The sequence below is a fragment of the Schistocerca gregaria genome, chromosome 8 (genome assembly GCF_023897955.1).
Source record: "Schistocerca gregaria isolate iqSchGreg1 chromosome 8, iqSchGreg1.2, whole genome shotgun sequence".
NCBI classification, from domain to species: Eukaryota; Metazoa; Arthropoda; class Insecta; order Orthoptera; family Acrididae; genus Schistocerca; species Schistocerca gregaria.
The window spans coordinates 119,377,681-119,397,243 of NC_064927.1; the positions used below are offsets into that span (position 1 = coordinate 119,377,681).

The window sequence follows — 19,563 nt, forward strand, 5'->3', positions numbered from 1 at the left end:
GTGCTGGTACTGCGAACAGCTGAAAGCAAGGGAAAATAACAGCTGTAATTTTTCCGAAGGGTATGCAGCTTTACTGTATGGTTAAATAATGACTGCATCCTCTTGGGTAAAATATTCCAGAAACAAAATAGTCTCCCTCTCCAACCTCCCGGCAGGGACTACTCCGGAGGGTGTCATCATTACAAGTAAAAAATCTACAGATCAGCTACACCATGGATCGGAGAGTGGAATGTTAGTTAGGCAGGTAGGATGGAAAATTTAAAAAGGGGAAGTGCATACCTAAAATTAGACATAGAGGGAATCAGTGCATTTCAGCGGCAAAAGGAAATGACTTTTGGAAAATGGGATACAGGGTTATAAATACAAAATCAAATAGGAGCACTGCAGCAGTAGATTTTATAACAAATAAGAAAATAGGAATGTGGGTAAGCTTCTATGAACAGCGTGGTGAACACACAATTGTAGCCAAAATAGACTCAAAGCCAATACTCACCACAGTAGCACAAGTTTATACACTAACGAATTCTGTAAATGAAGAGATTGAAGATATATTTGATAAGATGAAAGAAAATGTTCAGGGAGTTAAGGAAGACGAAAATTTAATTGTGGTGGGGGAACGGAATTCAACAGGAAGGTAAGATAAAATTATAGTTGAATATGGACTGGAGAAAAGGAATGGAACAGGAAGCCGACTGGTACAATTTTGCACAGAGCATTGCCAACACTTAGTTTAAGAATCATGAAATTAGGGTGTACATATGGAAGAGACTTGGAGACACCTGCAGGTTTCAGAGTGATTATGTAATGGTAAGACAGAGGCTTTGGAACCAGATTTTAAATTGTAAGACATTTCCAGGAGCAGAAATGGACTGACCACAATTTATTTCTTACGAACTGTAGATTAAAACTAAAGAAATTGCAAAAAGGTGGGGAATTAAGGAGACAGGACTTGGATAAGCTGAAAGAACCAGAGGTGGCTGAATGTTACAGAGTGAGCATTAGGCACAACTGACAAGAACAGGGGAAAGGGACACAGCAGAAGATGAATGGGTAGATTTGAGAGATGAAATAGTGAAGGCAGCAGATAATCAAATAGGTGAAAAGACAACATGTAGTAGAAATTCTTGGGTAACACAGTAGGTATCAAACTTAATTAATGGAATGAGAAAGCATAAAAATGTATTCAATGAAGCAAATGAAATGGAATACAAACATCTAAAAAAGAAAAATTGACAGTAGGACACATAGGCATATATCACTAAGGGAACGATAATACCACGTAAAAGAAAATTAAAGTTGCCTTTGTAGGAAAGAGATGCCCCTGTATGAATATCAAGAACTCATTTAGAAAACTATTCCTAAGCAAACAAGGGGAAACTGAAAGGAAGAAGGAGTATATACAGGGCCTATAGAAGGGAGATGTACTTAAGAGCAATATTATAGAAATGCAGGACAAAGTAGGTGAAATTGAGATGAGGGATACGATATTGCGAGAAAGAATTTGACAGAGCACTGAAAGACCCAGCCAACTACTTACAGCCTAGGGAGAGCCAGCCATGACAAAACTATTCCAGTTGGTATAAACAATGTACATGACAGGTGAAATACCTCACACTTCAAGAACAACATAATTCCAATTCCAAAGAAAGCAGGATTTAACAGAGCAGTGAAAGACCTAAGTCAAATTATATACAGCCTTGGGAGAGCCAATTGACAAAACTATTCCATTTGGTGTACAAGATGTGTGACACAGGTTAAATTTCTTCAGACTTCCAGAGAGCATAATAATTCAAAGTCCAAGGAAACCAGGTGCTGACACGCGTGAATATTATTAAACTATCAGTTTAATAAGCCATGGTTGCAAAATACTAACATGAATTCTTTAGAGATGAAGACTGGAAAAACTGGGAGGAATCGACCTTGGGTACGGTAAGTTTGGATGCTGGAGAGTAGGAATTAATGTCCATGGATAAGAAAGACATTGTAAGTATTTCAGAAACAGCAAAGAACTTTGATGAGAAGTTGAACGGAATGGTAAGAGTTTTTAAAGGAGGATATAAGATGAACATAACAAAAACATAACAAGAATAACAGAATGTAGTCTAACTAAATCAGGTAATTCTGAGGGCATCAGATTAGGAAACGAGATGCTAAAATTAGTAGATTACGTCTGCTATTGGGGCAGCAAAGTAACGGCTGATGGCTGAAGCAGAGAGAAGGTGAAATGTAGATTGCCAATGGCAAGTAAAGCATTCTGAAGAAAAGAAATTTGTTAACATCCAAGTGTCAGGGAATCTTTTATGAAAGTATTGGTATGCAGTGTAGCCATGTATGGAAATGAAACATGGACAATAAACAGTTTAGCCAATATGAGAATAGAAGCTTTTGAACTGTGGTGCTGCAGAAGAATGTTGAAGATTAGATGGGTAGTTGCATAACTAATGAGGAGGAACTTAATATAATTAGGGAGAAAAGAAATTTGTGGTACAACCCGACTAGAAGAAGGGACTGGTTGATCCAACACATTCTGAGACATCAAGTGATCAACAATTTAATACTGGAGGAAAAATGAGGGGATAAAAATCAGAGGGAGTCTAAGAGGTGACTGCAGTAAGCAGATTCCGAAGGATGTAGAATGTAGTAGTTATACAGAGATGAGAGGCTTTCATGGGATAGTAATTGCTTAACAGATACTACTTCATAGCAAATTATACCCAGTTGAGCCAGTTTTCATTTACCAATCCTGCTGGAATTTCCCAAGTCCATCAAATGCGCAATGGACATGAATGGATGCAGGTGATCAGACAGGATGCTTACGCACATGTCACCTGTTCGAGTCGTATCTAGACGTATCAGGGGTCCCACACCAATCCAACTGCACAGTCCCTACACCATTACAGAGCGTCCACCAGGTTGAACAGTCCCCTGCTGAGATGCAGTGTCCACGGATTCATGAGGTTGTCTCCATACCCATACATGTCCATCTGCTAGATGCAATTTGAAATGAGACTCGTCCAACCAGGCAACATGTTTCCAGTCATCAACAGTCCAATGTCAGTGTTGATGGGTCCAGACGAAGCATAGAGTTTTGTGATGTGCAGTCATCAAGGGTACATGACTGGGCCTTCGGCTCCGAAGGCCCATATCGATGATGTTTCGTCAAAAGGTTTGCACGCTGGCACTTGATGATGGCCCAGTATTGAAATATGGAGCAATTTGCAGAATGGTTGCACTTCTGTCACACTACAGGTAGCCGTACCGTAGGTGCAACCACAATGGAGGGGTATCTTTTGAGAGGCCAGAGAAACGTATGGTTTCTGAAGAGGGGTAGCAGCCTTTTCAGTAGTTGCAGGGGCAGCAGTCTGGATGATTGACTGATCTGGCCTTGTAACACTAACCAAAATGGCCTTGCTGTGCTGGTACTGGTTAAATGATGATGGCGTCCTCTTGGGTAAAACATTCCAGAGGTAAAATAGCCCCCCATTCGGATCTACAGGCGGGGACTACTCGAGGGGATGTCGTTATCAGGAGAAAGTAAACAGGCGTTCTACGGATCGGAGTGTGGAATGTCAGATCCCTTAATCCGGCAGGTAGGTTAGAAAATTTAAAAAGGGAAATGGATAGGTTAACGTTAGATGTAGTGGGAATTAGTGAAGTTCGGTGGCAGGAGGAACAAGACTTCTGGTCAGGTGACTACAGGTTTATAAACAAAAAAACAAATAGAGGTAAAGCAGGAGTAGGTTTAATAATGAATAGGAAAATAGGAATGCGGTTGAGCTACTACAAACAGCATAGTGAATGCATTACTGTGGCCAAGATAGACACGAAGCCCACGCCTACCACAGTAGTATAAGTTTATATGCCAACTAGGTCTGCAGATGACGAAGAAATTGAAGAAATGTATGATGAGATAAAAGAAATTATTCAGGTAGTGAGGGGAGACGAAAATGTAATAGTCATGGGTGACTGGAATTCGTCAGTGGGAAAAGGGAGAGAAGGAAACATAGTAGGTGAATATGGACTGGGGGTAAGAAATGAAAGAGGAAGCTGTCTGGTAGAACTTTGCAGAAAGCATAAATTAATCATAGCTAACACCTGGTTCAAGAATCATAAAAAAAGATTGTATACATGGAAGAAGCCTGGAGATACTGACAGGATTCAGATAGATTATATAATGGCAAGGCAGAGATTTAGCAACCAGGTTTTAAATTGTAAGACATTTCCAGAGGCAGATGTGGACGCTGACCACAATCTATTGGTTATGAACTGCAGATTAAAACGGAAGAAACTGCAAAAAGGTGGTAATTTAAGGAGATGGGACCTGGATAAACTGACTAAACCAGAGGTTGTACAGAGATTCAGGGAGAGCATAAGGGAACAATTGACAGGAATGAGGGAAAGAAATACAGTAGAAGAAGAATGGGTAGCTTTGAGGAATGAAGTGGTGAAGGCAGCAGAGGATCAAGTAGGTAAAAAGACGAGGACGAGTAGAAATCCTTGGGTAACAGAAGAAATATTGAATTTAATTGATGAAAGGAGAAAATATAAAAATGCAGTAAATGAAGCACGCAAAAAGGAATACAGACGTCTCAAAAATGAGAGCGACAGGAAGTGCAAAATTGCGAAGCAGGGATGGCGACAAATGTAAGGATGTAGAGGCTTCTCACCAGGGGTAAGATAGATACTGCCTACAGGAAATATAAAGAGACCTTTGGAGAATAGAGAGCCACTTGTATGAATATCAAGAGCTCAGATGGAAACCCAGTTCTAAGCAAAGAAAGGAAAGCAGAAAGGTGGAAGGAGTATGTAGAGGGTCTATACAAGGGCGACATACTTGAGAACAATATTCTGGAAGTGGAAGAGGATGTAGATGAAGATGAAATTGGAGATATGATACTGCGTGAAGAGTTTGACAGGGTACTGGAAGACCTGAGTCGCAACAAAGCTCCGGGAGTAGACAACATTCCATTAGAACTACTGACAGCCTTGGGAGAGCCAGGCCTAACAAAACTCTACCATCTGGTGAGCAAGATGTATGAGGCAGGCGAAATTTCCTCAGACTTTAAGAAGAATATAATAATTCCAATCCCAAAGACAGCAGGTGTTGACAGATGCGAAAATTACCGAACTATCAGTATAATAAGTCACGGCTGCAAAATACTAACACGAATTCTTTACAGACGAATGGAAAAACTAGTTGAAGAAGACCTCGGGGAAGATAAGTTTGGATTCCGTAGAAATATTGGAACATGTGAGGCAATATTGACCCTACGACTTATCTTAGAAGCTAGATTAAGGAAAAGCAAACCTACGTTTCTAGCATTTGTAGACTTAGAGAAAGCTTTTGACAATGTTGACTGGAATACTCTCTTTCAAATTCTAAAGGTGGCAGGGGTAAAATATAGGGAGCGAAATGCTATTTACAATTTGTACAGAAACCAGATGGCAGTTACAAGAGTCGGGGGACATGAAAGGGAAGCAGTTGTTGGGAAGGTAGTAAGACAGGGTTGTAGCCTCTCTCCGATGTTATTCAATCTGTATATTGAGCAAGCAGTAAAGGAAACAAAAGAAAAATTCAGTGTAGGTATTAAAATCCATGGGGGAGAAATAAGAGCTTTGAGATTCTGTAATTCTGTCAGAGACAGCAAAGGACTTGGAAGAGCAGTTGAATGGAATGGACAGTGTCTTGAAAGGAGGATATAAGATGAACATCAACAAAAGCAAAACAAGGATAATGGAATGTAGTCGAATTAAGTCGGGTGATGCTGAGGGAATTGGATTAGGAAATGAGACACTTAAAGTAGTAAAGGAGTTCTGCTATTTGGGGAGCAAAATAACTGATGATGGTCGAACTAGAGAGGATATAAAATGTAGACTGGCAATGGCAAGGAAAGTGTTACTGAAGAAGAGAAATTTGTTAACATCGAGTATAGATTTAAGTGTCAGGAAGTCGTTTCTGAAAGTATTTGTAAGGAGCGAAGCCATGCATGGAAGTGAAACATGGACAATAACTAATTTGGACAAGAAGAGAATAGAAGCTTTCGAAATGTGGTGCTACAGAAGAATGCTGAAGATTAGATGGGTAGATCACGTAGCTAATGAGGAAGTATTGAATAGGATTGGGGAGAAGAGAAGTTTGTGGCACAACTTGACCAGAAGAAGGGATCGGTTGGTAGGACATGTTCTGAGTCATCAAGGGATCACCAGTTTAGTAATGGAGGGCAGTGTGGAGGGTAAAAATCGTAGAGGTAGACCAAGAGATGAATAGACTAAGCAGATTCAGAAGGATGTCTGTTGCAGTAGGTACTGGGAGATGAAGAAGCTTGCACAGGATAGGGTAGCATGGAGGACCACAACAACAACAACAAATCATTTGGCGAAGCCCAATGGAAAGGTAATATGTGTAAGAATGCCTCACCAACTATGGGCAGTTGAATGATCTGTAAGGTACATGCCGTGATGCAGCATAATACTCGGCCCGTGGAATCTAGCATCTGAGAAAAAAGAAATACGTACATTTGTCTGCTAACTAATGTTCATTAGTTGATATAATGTGAGCACTTACAGTGGCAGTTTTAGGTGGTGCTGGTTTTGAAAGGTGGCTACAGCAAATACTGGTAGATGTCACACACCAACTCCCCCACCCCCACCCCGTTTACGATACTGCAAGCTTCAGCAAAAAGTTGTGAGGATGCCATTACCAAATGCTTTGTGTTGTGCATTGATTTCGTTTCTTATTTTCAAATGAGTGAAGAAACTAATCCTGATCCGTCAGAGTTGAATTACACTCTCACAACTGCTTACAAAGAAATGCAGAACACTGGTGTAGGTTGGCTGCCTTGCAATTGACAGGTAGGGTTTGTTTTACCACACTCCTCCTCTCTTTCTGGTGATTAAAATTCTAGATTATTTATGTTCCTAGCTGAGTTTATAGATCGCACTACAGCAATCAGAAAACAAAACCTGTCAATGTCTTTCAATCACACTGAAATCGTCCCTCTAACATGTGAGCAGAGTTATTTTTGGTTCACCTTCTACACTGAGTGCCCAGGTTGGTTTTGTCTAAACACTGTTCAAATAGAACAGTGTTAAGTATGGGTTGCACAACTATGAATGCCCACAAAAGGTTGAAATTAATATTCTGCTAGATTTTGTAATTATCAAATTGGATGGGAAAAGAAAAATAATGTCGAGAAACACCTTATATCAGAGAAGAAATCAGTACAATGTAGGAGAAAATGCTGCTGCTTCTCAACAAAAACATTGATTTGTTGAACGCTTAAATTGAGCCAAAACAAGAAAACAAACAAAGAACATCTCGGAAAAATTGTTGAAGTTTTTGCAAAAGCAAACATTCTGCCCAAAAAGTCCCCAATCACCACTGTTTTTTTTTTTAATAGTCAACTTTAAAGCACTAAGGCTTTATCTTCAAGCATCTTCTTGACAACCTTTTAAATTTGAACATCTAATTGCACGCATTTACCGCATGTACGCGCACGCACACGCACACACGCGCACGCACACGTGCACACACACACACACACACACACACACACACACACACACACACACACACACACCTACCACACACTTTCACAAACTAGCTCCATTCCGTATTGTGCGCGGTTCCTTAACCTACACACAGGAAGCGAAAATACAGTTTCTTCAGCAACTGTTTATAGCATCCATAAAGCAAAGCCTGACAAAAATGATAATGTAAAATTAAACATAACAAGCCACATCCCAAGAGAAAGTGAGAAAAATACTGTACTAAATTCAGACAGCAATTTTGTTGAACACCGAAGTGTTAGTACAGTGGAGGGCAGCGAGACAAAAAAAATGTAAAACTGGACAGAAATTTCAAAAACAGTATAGTAACTTATGGCCATACTTGGTAAAATTAAATAAATCAGACCAACATGTGTTTTGTACAGTGTCTTCACAACGACATTTCTATAAAACATGCTTGACATGATGATTGCTGTCATATTCTGGCTAAGTACATGTAGACCTACCAAGCCTTAAGTCTTCAAAAGCATCATTGTCATCATTTGGAATAAAAGATTGTGAGGAAGACTGTCACAAATGCTGAAATGCTTTTTAGTTCATTTATTGTTGAACATGAGCTACCAATTTCTTGTGCAGATCATAGTTCACAGCCACTATCAAAAAGTTTCCTGATTCTCAGTTTGCTAAAAAATACAATTGTGGAAGAACTAAAAACTACTGCAGTTATAAATTTTTTGCCAGAATGATGTAGTAAAATACTTAACACAAAACCCCCTTTTCTCTTGCAACTGATGATAGCACAGACGTTAAAGATGTGAAACTATATCCAATTGTCGAACTTAATTTGATGTTATATCTAAAAACAAAGATGATGTGACTCACCAAACAGAAGCGCTGGCAGGTCGAAAGACACACAAACAAACATACACACAAAATTCAAGCTTTCGCAACCAACGGTTGCTTCTTCAGGAAAGGGGGAAGGAGAGGGAAAGACGAGAGGATGTGGGTTTTACGGGAGAGGGTAAGGAGTCATTCCAATCCCGGCAGTGGAAAGACTTACTTTAAGGGGGAAAAAGGGCAGGTATACACGCGCACGCACACACATCCATCCGCACATACACAGACACAAGCACACATTTGTAAAGGCAAAGAGTTTGGACAGAGATGTCAGTCGAGGCAGAAGTACAGAGGCAAAGATGTTGTTGAAAGACAGGTGAGGTATGAGTGGCGGCAACTTGAAATTAGCGGAGGTTGAAGCCTGGCAGGTTGGTGTTAGTGGGAAGTATCCAGATAACCCGGACGGTGTAACACTGTGCCAAGATGTGCTGGCCGTGCACCAGGGCATGTTTAGCCACAGGGTGATCCTCATTACCAACAAACACTGTCTGCCTGTGTCCATTCATGCAAATGGACAGTTTGTTGTTGGTCTTTCCCACATAGAAGGCTTCACAGTGTAGGCAGGTCAGATGGTAAATCACGTGGGTGCTTTCACACGTGGCTCTGTGCCTTTGATCGTGTACACCTTCCGGGTTACAGGACTGGAGTAGGTGGTGGTGGTGGTGGTGGGAGGGTGCATGGGACAGGTTTTACACCGGGGGCAGTTACAAGGGTAGGAGCCAGAGAGTAGGGAAGGTGGTTTGGGGATTTCATAGGGATGAACTAAGAGGTTACGAAGGTTAGGTGGATGGCGGAAAGACACTCTTGGTGGAGTGGGGAGGATTTCATGAAGGATGGATCTCATTTCAGGGCAGGATTTGAGGAAGTCGTATCCCTGCTGGAGAGCCATATTCAGAGTCTGATCCAGTCCCGGAAAGTATCCTGTCACAAGTAGGGCACTTTTGTGGTTCTTCTGTGGGAAGTTCTGGGTTTGAGGGGATGAGGAAGTGGCTCTGGTTACTTGCTTCTGTACCAGGTCGAGAGGGTAGTTGCGGGATGCGAAAGCTGTTTTCAGGTTGTTGGTGTAATGGTTCAGGGAGTCCGGACTGGAGCAGATTCGTTTGCCACGAAGACCTAGGCTGTAGGGAAGGGACCATTCGATGTGGAATGGGTGGCATCTGTCATAATGGAGGTACTGTTGCTTGTTGGTGGGTTTGATGTGGACGGACGAGTGAAGTTGGCCATTGGACAGATGGAGGTCAACGTCAAGGAAAGTGACATGGGATTTGGAGTAGGACCAGGTGAATCTGATGGAACCAAAGGAGTTGAGGTTGGAGAGGAAATTCTGGAGTTGTTCTTCACTGTGAGTCCAGATCATGAAGATGTCATCAATAAATCTGTACCAAACTTTGGGTTGGCAGGCCTGGGTAACCAAGAAGGCTACCTGTAAGTGACCCATGAATAGGTTGGCGTACGAGGGGGCCATCCTGGTACCCATGGCTGTTCCCTTTAATTGTTGGTATGCCTGGCCTTCAAGATTGAAGAAGTTGTGGGTCAGAATGATGCTGGCTAAGGTAATGAGGAAAGAGGTTTTAGGTAGGGTGGCAGGTGATCGACGTGAAAGGAAGTGCTCCATCGCAGCAAGGCCCTGGACGTGCGGAATATTTGTGTATAAGGAAGTGGCATCAATGGTTATAAGGATGGTTTCTGGGGGTAACAGATTGGGTAAGGATTCCAGGCGTTCGAGAAAGTGGTTGGTGTCTTTTATGAAGGATGGGAGACTGCATGTAATAGGTTGAAGGTGTTGATCTACGTAGGCAGAGACACATTCCGTGGGGGCTTGGTAAGCAGCTACAATAGGGTGGCCAGCCAGGATGATTGGGTTTGTGAATTTTAGGAAGAAGGTAGAAGGTAGGGGTGTGGTGTACTGTGGGGTCAGGAGGTTGTTGAAGTCTGGTGAAAGGTTTTGAAGGGGGCCTAAGGTTCTGAGGATTCCTTGAAGCTCCGCCTGGACATCAGGAATGGGGTTATCTTGGCAAACTTTGTTGTGGTGTTGTCTGAAAGCTGACGCAGTCCCTCAGCCACATACTCCCAACGATCAAGTACCACGGTCGTGGAACCCTTCTCTGCCGGAAGAATGACGATGGATCGGTCAGCCTTCAGATCACGGATAGCTTGGGCTTCAGCAGTGGTGATGTTGGAAGTAGGATTGAGGTTTCTTAGGAAGGATTGAGAAGCAAGGCTGGAAGTCAGAAATTCCTGGAAGGTTTGGAGAGAGTGGTTTTGAGAAAGAGGAGGTGGGTCCTGCTGTGACGGAGGACGGAACTATTCCAGGCAGGGTTCAATTTGGATAGTGTCTTGGGGAGTTGGATCATTAGGAGTAGGATTAGGATCATTTTTCTTCATGGCATAGTGATATTTCCAGCAGAGAGTACAAGTGTAGGACAGAATCTTTGATGAGAGCTGTTTGGTTGAATTTGGGAGTGGGGCTGAAGGTGAGGCCATTGGAAAGGACAGAGGTTTCAGATTGGGAGAGAGGCTTGGAGGAAAGGTTAACTACTGAATTAGGGTGATGTGGTTCCAGATTGTGTTGATTGGAATTTTGAGGTGTTGGAGGGAGTGGAGCTGGTAGTGGGAGATTGAGTAGATGGGAGAGACTGGGTTTGTGTGCAATGACAGGAGGTTGAGGTTTGCTGGAAAGGTTGTGAAGGGTGAGTGAGTTGCCTTTCCAGAGGTGGGAAACCAGGAGATTGGATAGTTTTTTGAGGTGGAGGGTGGCATGCTGTTCTAATTTGCGGTTGGCCTGTAGGAGGAGGCTCTGAACAGCCGGTGTGGATGTGGGAGAAGAAAGATTGAGGACTTTTATTAAGGACAGAAGTTGACGGGTGTGTTCATTGGCTGATGTTATAAAGAAAAAGATGTGCACCACAATACAATCCTTGCTAGAATTAAGTTTAAATACTGATGAAGGAATTTTTAATCTCTTGAGTGGTGAACAGCTAAGAAAAGGAACACTCTGGAAAAACTGTATTTCGTTTGCATATGATAATGCAAATACAATGGAGGTACATATAAAATGAAATGCTGCTTTTTTAAAGAAAGCTCAAACACACTTAAGAACTCGATCTTTTTCTTGGCACTGGCTTCATTTTGCTGCACAAAAAGTGTGAGAACCCTATAATACTTTGATGCTGAAGAATTCATAATGGACATTTTCCTATTTTCTCCAAAAGAGTTCAAAAAGACAGTTCACTCTGTCAAAATCTATATGGCACTGCTCCAATCAACGGAAAGAATAACTGAACAGAGTTAACTATGAAAATTTTTCAAAAATGTAAACAACTTTCACTTATCTAGCGTGCACCCTACCCTAAATGAGCCAGTAACGAGGCTGTATCTTCTTTTCTTGCATAATACTCTTTTGTTATTTACCAAAGCAAATGTATTCCTTCAGAAAGAAGAGCCAGTAATTCAAAGTCTTCATAGGACACTAAATAACTTGTTTACAGATTTGATTGTGAGATTTATCAAACAACACATTAAAAAGTTTAACCATTTATCTTCAGGACGAGCATGTTGCCAAAATAATTTGTCAAAGCATCAGATTTAGGTTGCAAAGAGTGCAACAAGATTATCACTCAAGAGAAAATTAATTCTCAGTCACCAGTCAAAATCCTGTATTATACCAGTAGAGACAGATCCAAGAAGAAAAGGCAGTGGATGAGAAAAATATTTTTGTAGAATACATTGAACATAACCTAACCTAAATTACAAAGATATTAAATTAACTGAACCTCTAACAGTACTTATTAAAGAAAAAAATTCAGAACGTCTCATCTCATGATGTATGTTGATTTTGTTAACACGTAATGTGTATTGATTTTACAGTATTTGTAAATTGCAGAAATTTTTCTAAAGTGCCTTTATATTTACTATACTGATTTTTAGTTAACCTGATTTTTCATTTGCAATTGTTTTAATTGCTACAAAATCATCTTTATTTATAGCCAAAAAGTGTCTGAAATATAGCGTTTAAAGGTCTAAAACAACTCTAATTTTTTTTTAATTTTGCAATTAAATCACTCCAGGTAAATGCCAGGATGGTTCCTTTGAAAGAGCATGGCCAATCTCCTTAAGCATCCTTGACACAACCCATCTCTAAATGACCTCAATGTCGATCAGATGTTAAACTCTACACCCACACCCCCTCTTCCACTAAAATTTTCTAAAGGAGAGCCTGTGAACCCACATCCATATTTGCCATGTGATTACTGACAGCCACTTCTCAGTTATGTGAAATGTGAAACTATTGTGTCACCTGTGGGATCTAATCTGGCAAAAAAATAATTTTAAGTGATTTCATATTAATTTCTTGAAGGTGGCTGAGCAAAAGCATAATACATTAATATTATTCAACACTTAAAATGTAACCTGAGTTGTAAACTTTCCTTCAAGAACTGTCCAAGCCAAAAGCACCCAAATGCTTAACTTATGTATGTTATAATGCAGTTACCAATGTTAATGTTCATCTAGGTTTAAAGGGGTTCTAAAACCATTATGACCAGTTAGCCAAAATACAAAACATAAGAACTCAAAAATAACTGTTACTATGAAAACAGAAAAATAATTTAGTTCATAGCAGACAACTTTACAAGAAACATGCTAAATTTTAGTTGTCATGAGTTATACAAGCCAATGGATGTAATTTCTAAATTTAGTTCACTTCTAAGTAAAATTCTAACTTTAACAGCTGTTTTCCAATAAACACTAAATAATGGTGCTAACGATATCAAAGACACTGGAGTAGCTTGCAGCAGGGCGCAGTTGTGCACTGTTGATCAGACCACATAAACTTTTTCTTTACTGACTGGAGTTTTGTCAATAAAAAAGTTTTCATCTTATGTCAAAAAGAAATCATTTTAAGAACAAAATCAAAACAATATGAAGAACGGTCAGAAGAGTAACCGAGAAGTCTGTCAAGGAACAAAATGTTCTAATATTCAAAAATGATCACCAAGGGGCCATGACAACAATCACAAAACATGCCTTTTTAATAATCACTTCCTCAACAGAAGAGAGGAAGTCTGTACTGTCAACTCATGATGAAAAAGGTACTGTAATATATGTGAAAATCACCATCACGAGCATCCAATAAGCTTACTGTAACTTCTTCCAGGATCATCAGAGAAATAATGAACTCTACAAAAATCAAAAATTCTTGTGTGGCTAAAAGAGATTTCAACCAAAATATTATATTAAAAGGACATTGCTACAATACTGGAATTCTGCTCAGCCACATTTGTAATCCAACATTTTCACAAATTACATGAAATGTAGTCATAGCTGTGAATATGGACATTCATCAGCTGCATAACGGAATGACGACAATGAAAATTTGTGCTGGACCTGTACTCGAACCCTAATTTCTCGCTTATTGCGAGAGGTCGCCTTACTATAAGGCTATCCAAGCATGACTCATGGCCAGACCCAAACTTCCAAATGTCATAAACCATGTATCTACAACCATCTATCACCCATTATGTATATTCCCGTACAGGCGAGACATTTGAATATTGACGATATATGGAAGTTTGAGCCTGACCATGAAGTGCGCTCGCGCAGGCTAATGGTAAGGTGGCCATTCGAAGTAAGTAGGGAATCCAGGTTCAAGTTCCAGTCCGGGCCAAATTTTTACTCTTGTTATTTCATTAAGCAGCTGATGAGTGTCCATTTCACAACTGCAAATACATTTAATGATTTTCATAATGCCTGTCGTCGCAGTGTGGAACATTGCATTGTAATTTGGAATAATACAGGCACTGCAATATCGTACTTTCACAAATTCTCCTTCCAGACATGCGTCACTGTTGGAACTATTTAAGAGAGGTGTTGGGGCAGATATTAATACATACTGATTTGATTCGCTATTAACTTACTTTTCAAATGTTTTGGAATCAGTAATAAACTGACAAATGCTTATATACAAATATGAGGTTCTGCATCAGTCACACTTTGGATTCCAGAAGAACATCTCCACTGTATGTGCCACGTACCACCTCACTGATCACCTATTAAAGTAAGCAGTGTCTCCGTTATGTCTTTTGAGTGCTAGTCCCAGAAGTTATAAGAGGAATCTGTGATGTTTGAAAGGCAGGAGGTGAGGTATTGGAGGAAGTAAAGCTGTGTTGGTAGGGCACTTGCTCACCAAAGGCAAAGCTCTCTGATTGGAGTCCCAGTCTTGCACACTGTTTTAATCTGTTAGGAAATTTTATCCATTAAAATATCTTAACGACATATATTCACCTACCAGGATTTTTGTGATATGTTTTAATGTATTCAACTGTGCAAATAACATCTCTCTGAAGAAATATAAAGGTTATGTCTATCGAAGAACAAAGATTTTATTTTATGCATTATATACGGTTGAATGAAGCAACTGTAAAAGCAATGCTGTCAGTCACTTTTTTTTTTTAGTTATTCCTTGCACAATGCATTTCAGGAAATTATTTCCACTTTCCAGTGTGTTTTTGTGAACTCTATTTTAATCTCTCCTAAATGCGTGTCACCTCACTTAAATTCATCGGAGGACAAAATGTGGAAATGAGAGGTAGAATTTTTTAAAGAGGTTGTCAACTTTATATTGTGACTATTTTAATTTACATCGTTTCCTAACACCTTCAAGTCAAGATCGCAATTTATTATTATTATTATTATTATTATTACTACTGATTACTATTTTGTCTAAGGTTGTTAGCTAGCTTCAGATCACTTTTTTCCCCTGTGCACATCACCAACTGATGGGAAACATCACAAATTTTCTGTGAGGTATATAGGTAAGTCTCATTGTTCAACTCAACAAAGAATTAATGTAATATCACCAGAGAGATCATCGCACCCACTGTATGATATTATTATATCAGATAATCCCCACATGTTCAGAGTGAGATTACAATTAAAACATTACATTTCTCTATAAATGGAGTACCAGGAAACAATGCATACTTTTTGACTCAGTTATATGAGGTTCTTGTATCTAGTGTGCAATTATTATATTACACAGACTACACTTGTGTAGTGGTAACATTACTGCTTATAGAATTAGTTACACCCCACACTTAGCATTGGCAAACAACAAGAAAAATGCTTGCATCATAGCAGCCAGTTTTATTACATGAAAATAAGAATCAATAACTTCCTGTAATGTTTGGATGACCTGAAAAATGTCAGTGGCCACAATGAAACCAATTTTGGAAATTTTTTTAAGAAATTTGCTTATCTTCCTATTAACACCAAAGCAAATGGCTAATGCATTTCATGAAAACCCGAGCAAAATTCAGAGATTCTTGAAATATCTCGTCAAGAAAAAGATAGGGCAATACTTCATTTACCAGAGTATAAATTTGTTTTAAAACTATTGGCAGCACATGTTTCCACTAAGCTGATAGAACTATGCTCTATTTCACTTCATATGCGTAGATGAAACTTTTTAAGGTGAACAAGACATTTGAATATATTATTTTATAAATTTTTGAACATGAAAGCCGCAACACACTAATTTGGCAAACAAGGAATAAAAACTGAATCCAACCTCATCTTCCTCACTGCTGCTCCGAACAATATCATCATCTTCACCTTCAGCTTCATCTCGATCTGAACAATCATCTTCCGGCGACTCCAACGTAATGGTGGTTGTCGCAACTTTTACAGGTGTAATAGTTGTGCATCCTATCTGTACACTTTTTCCTGCTTCTTCTACTGTAAAGGGTAGATTGTGTCAAGTTTTATTCCTCCTCTCATACTACTCAAAAGGCAGAAGAAACTAAGAGAATTATTTATTAATACACAAAATGCAACAGCACTAATTACAGTAGTAGCAATAGTGATAGTGATAATGGAATCTATATAGTACAGAATAATAATTACATTATTTTTAATCTATTCATTAAAAATTAGAAGAAAACAATATATTAATCAGTAACCACTTTGACACTGGAATACATATCTGCAAAGAACGAAACAAGGTTACAGCAGAATCTGAGTGTTAACTTTTATAGAAATTAAGTTCTCTCCAAAAGTAAAGATTTATCTGAACAGAAGTGTAAAAATCTATTTACACATTATTCATGGAAATTTTACATTATTGGTTCTATAGAAATGTTGCTGTAGAAGCAGGTTTACTTTATTTTTTTATTTGATCTACACTTAAAATGCATCTCCTTGATCAACACTTAAAATGCATCTCCAGTCACTCACCAAACCATTTCTACAAGCATTTTTTGGGCAGCTGAGCACATAATTCTGTAGGCAGGATTTTTTTTCATTTGAGGAAACCAGTTTCCCTTGTCAATTCTTATTTGAGGAGGAGAAAATGTTGCAGAGAATACGATCAGGGGTACACGGACGGAGGACTTTCAAGGACACCTAAGTAGCCAAAAAAATATATTTGTAAGATGTACTACTGTTTAGTTGAGACGCTCTATACAGGCTTTGGACACATTAATTACTTTGTACACTACTTTTCGAGCAAGTACCTGTCAAGTTAAAACAAGTGGCTAATGAATTATCGTTTACTGTTCATTGGGGCAGTCAGATGATATCCAACAATTCCCACACACACTCTGGTGTTGGTGTGAAATACTGTCTCGTTATATTCAATAACTGAAGACCTGAGAGTTGAATGAATTTTTTGTATTGAGTAACTACAGTCACTAAGTGGTCTGTTATTTGTGTTGATTGTTGGGAAAGATCACAAAATGAAAGTTAAGACAAGGATGGTTGTAAAATGAAACACAGATATGATGAGAGACTCACTATGTTAGCAGGCTTGGTGTTCATCATTTCTTTTGAGTATGAAGCTGATGAAGATTTGGTGACAGAAACCAAAGCTGGATCTCTTCATGTGAAGCAGATTTAGAGTATCTTATTTACGAAACTTCTACTTATACCCCACAGTGGATTTAGCGAGTTCATTTGAAGACCACAAGAGATCACAACCAAGAAACCAAATTACAAAGAAAAAGGCTCCTTGTACTATCCTGCAAAAAATCAAATGCCAGAAACGACAATTTCTTGAAACACAGGCAGGAGTGCATTCTTATTTTACTTAAGGTATCTCAGTTCATACAGTATGACCTGTTGAGACTTTCACGAGTGAAATGTGCATTTAATTCATTTCAACAGCTACTTTTTTTATTAAATAATTTATATTACTATGTACGTTGTACTAAGTAATGTGAAGGCAGGAAGAAGATAAATATTCAGAGAAAAATTGCTTCGAGTATGAAATGAACTTTGAGAAACAGCACTGAACCAAATGTACTTATAATTGCACTACATGGTTATTCAAACAAGAAACAATTGGACCTTGAGGATACTCCCCATTTTGTACACTGGGCTTGCTTAGGCAACACAGTTTTGCTAACTGCAAAGTGAAAATGCTAAATTTATAGTAGTAAGTACTACATGACTTGAGGTAGGCCTTCAGAGTGAATTATTTCATACTACATTTCAAAACACACACACACACACACACACACACACACACACACACACACACACACACACAAACAATTACAGAAAAAACAGTGGGTGCCCCTACTAACGTCTTTTTGCCCTGGAAATCATGTAGCAGAATGTTAAAATTTTGGCTGGATAATTAAAGGGACCAAACTGTTAGATCATCAGTCCCTTCTTCCTTGAACAGGCAGGTCTACATGACTGTACATCAGAGATGGTCTACTGCAAAAAACAAAAACACAAACAGGGGAAGAAAAACCACAAGGTCTACCAAAGGTCAATGAAGGCTAGATAAGGGACAATATGAAGAAAATGGGACACGGGAAGGAAGTCAGTCAGGAGAGTGCAATGAGGGGACATATATCCCCCGAACCCTTCCACTCATCAGGGGTACCCCACTCAGAAATTGCCAAGGAAAGACAAGCAACATGGACAAGCAAGAGAAGCACAGATAGACAAAAGACTCCACTACAGCCGCAGCTGCTGCCAAGCCTCCAATAAGATGATAACATTAAGTCGCCCTCTCTTAAAGGCAGTGGTAAAAGACCCCTTCATGAATAAAATGTCAAACTAAGTCAACCACTGAGGCATCGTCTCTTAACGTCAGGGGTAGCTACTCAGGGAGAGTAAGAGTCTGCCGCCGTGTGGCTAGGTTGGGACAGTCCAGCAAAATATGGACCACTGTCAAATGCCAACCATGATGACAGTGGGGTGGGTCCTAGCAATGGAGGAGATTACCATTAGTCAGCCACAAATGGCCAATGTGGAGCAGGCAAAGGACAGTACAGTGCTTGTGAAAGGCTTGCATGGAGGACCTTAACAGATTCAGTCTCCTTTATCAACCTTAGTTTGTATGGTGATGTCAGAGTGAGCTATTCCATATGCCAGATACCTAAACCTTGACGGCATAATACTGAATAAAGAAATGTTTCCAGAATACTGATCTCAAGAGTCAGCTTACAAATAGCCAGTTTGGCCCTATTACCAGTGAGTTCATCCCCCAGGATCCCAACATGGCCCGGGGTCCAGGCAAAGGTCATTGGGCATTCACATTGTTCAAGGGCACACAAGGAATTCTGGACAGACATAATCAAGGGATGGTGAGGACAATGCTGGTCAGGAGCTTTCAAACTGCTCATGGAGTCGCTCCAGATGAGAAAGGCCTCACCAGTCCAGGAACAGATATGCTCAAGAGCGCCAGAGACGGCTACCAAATCTGCAGTGAAAGCACTACTGCCATACAGCAAGGAGCACAATTCAGTATGTCCTGCTTGAGTATAAGCAAAGCCTACATAACTGGCAAACATCGAGCCATCAAAACAGACTGTTGCTGAAACCGAAGGCTGGAGAAAAATTGGTGGCAGAGGGCCTCGTGTCTTTCAGACCATGTGACAAGTCAAGCCGAAACTGTGGCCGAGGGATGTACTACAAGATGAGATCCGAGTGGGTCTGGAGGGGAGGTGGTAGAGGGAACAACAGTTTAGAGAAGAGGGATCAGACACAGATTTCGATCGCAATCCCTGATCTGGGCTGCCATTGCAAGAGATGAATTTCCATGTTTCAGAAGAGGAGACTGCAGTACAGTTGCTTAGGGGAGCTTGAAACATTTGTAGAGCTTTTGCTGGCACCTGATCTGTAATGGAGGGACCACAACCTCCACGA

General features: G+C 39.9%; 1 protein-coding gene across 8 annotated transcripts in view; it reads right to left on the bottom strand.

Annotated features, from left to right (window-relative positions):
* The window catches only part of LOC126284967 (histone-lysine N-methyltransferase 2D-like), a 322,299-nt gene that overhangs the window by 42,697 nt on the left and 260,039 nt on the right, over nucleotides 1-19,563 (bottom strand). For 4 of the 8 annotated variants that reach the window (XM_049984245.1, XM_049984243.1, XM_049984241.1 and 1 more), the window contains one exon: nucleotides 15,974-16,137. In XM_049984245.1, the coding sequence (XP_049840202.1) occupies nucleotides 15,974-16,137 (164 nt within the window). Of the gene's footprint in view, nucleotides 1-15,973; nucleotides 16,141-19,563 lie in introns of all 8 variants that reach the window. The other 4 variants (XM_049984244.1, XM_049984242.1, XM_049984239.1 and 1 more) reach the window with 1 other exon arrangement.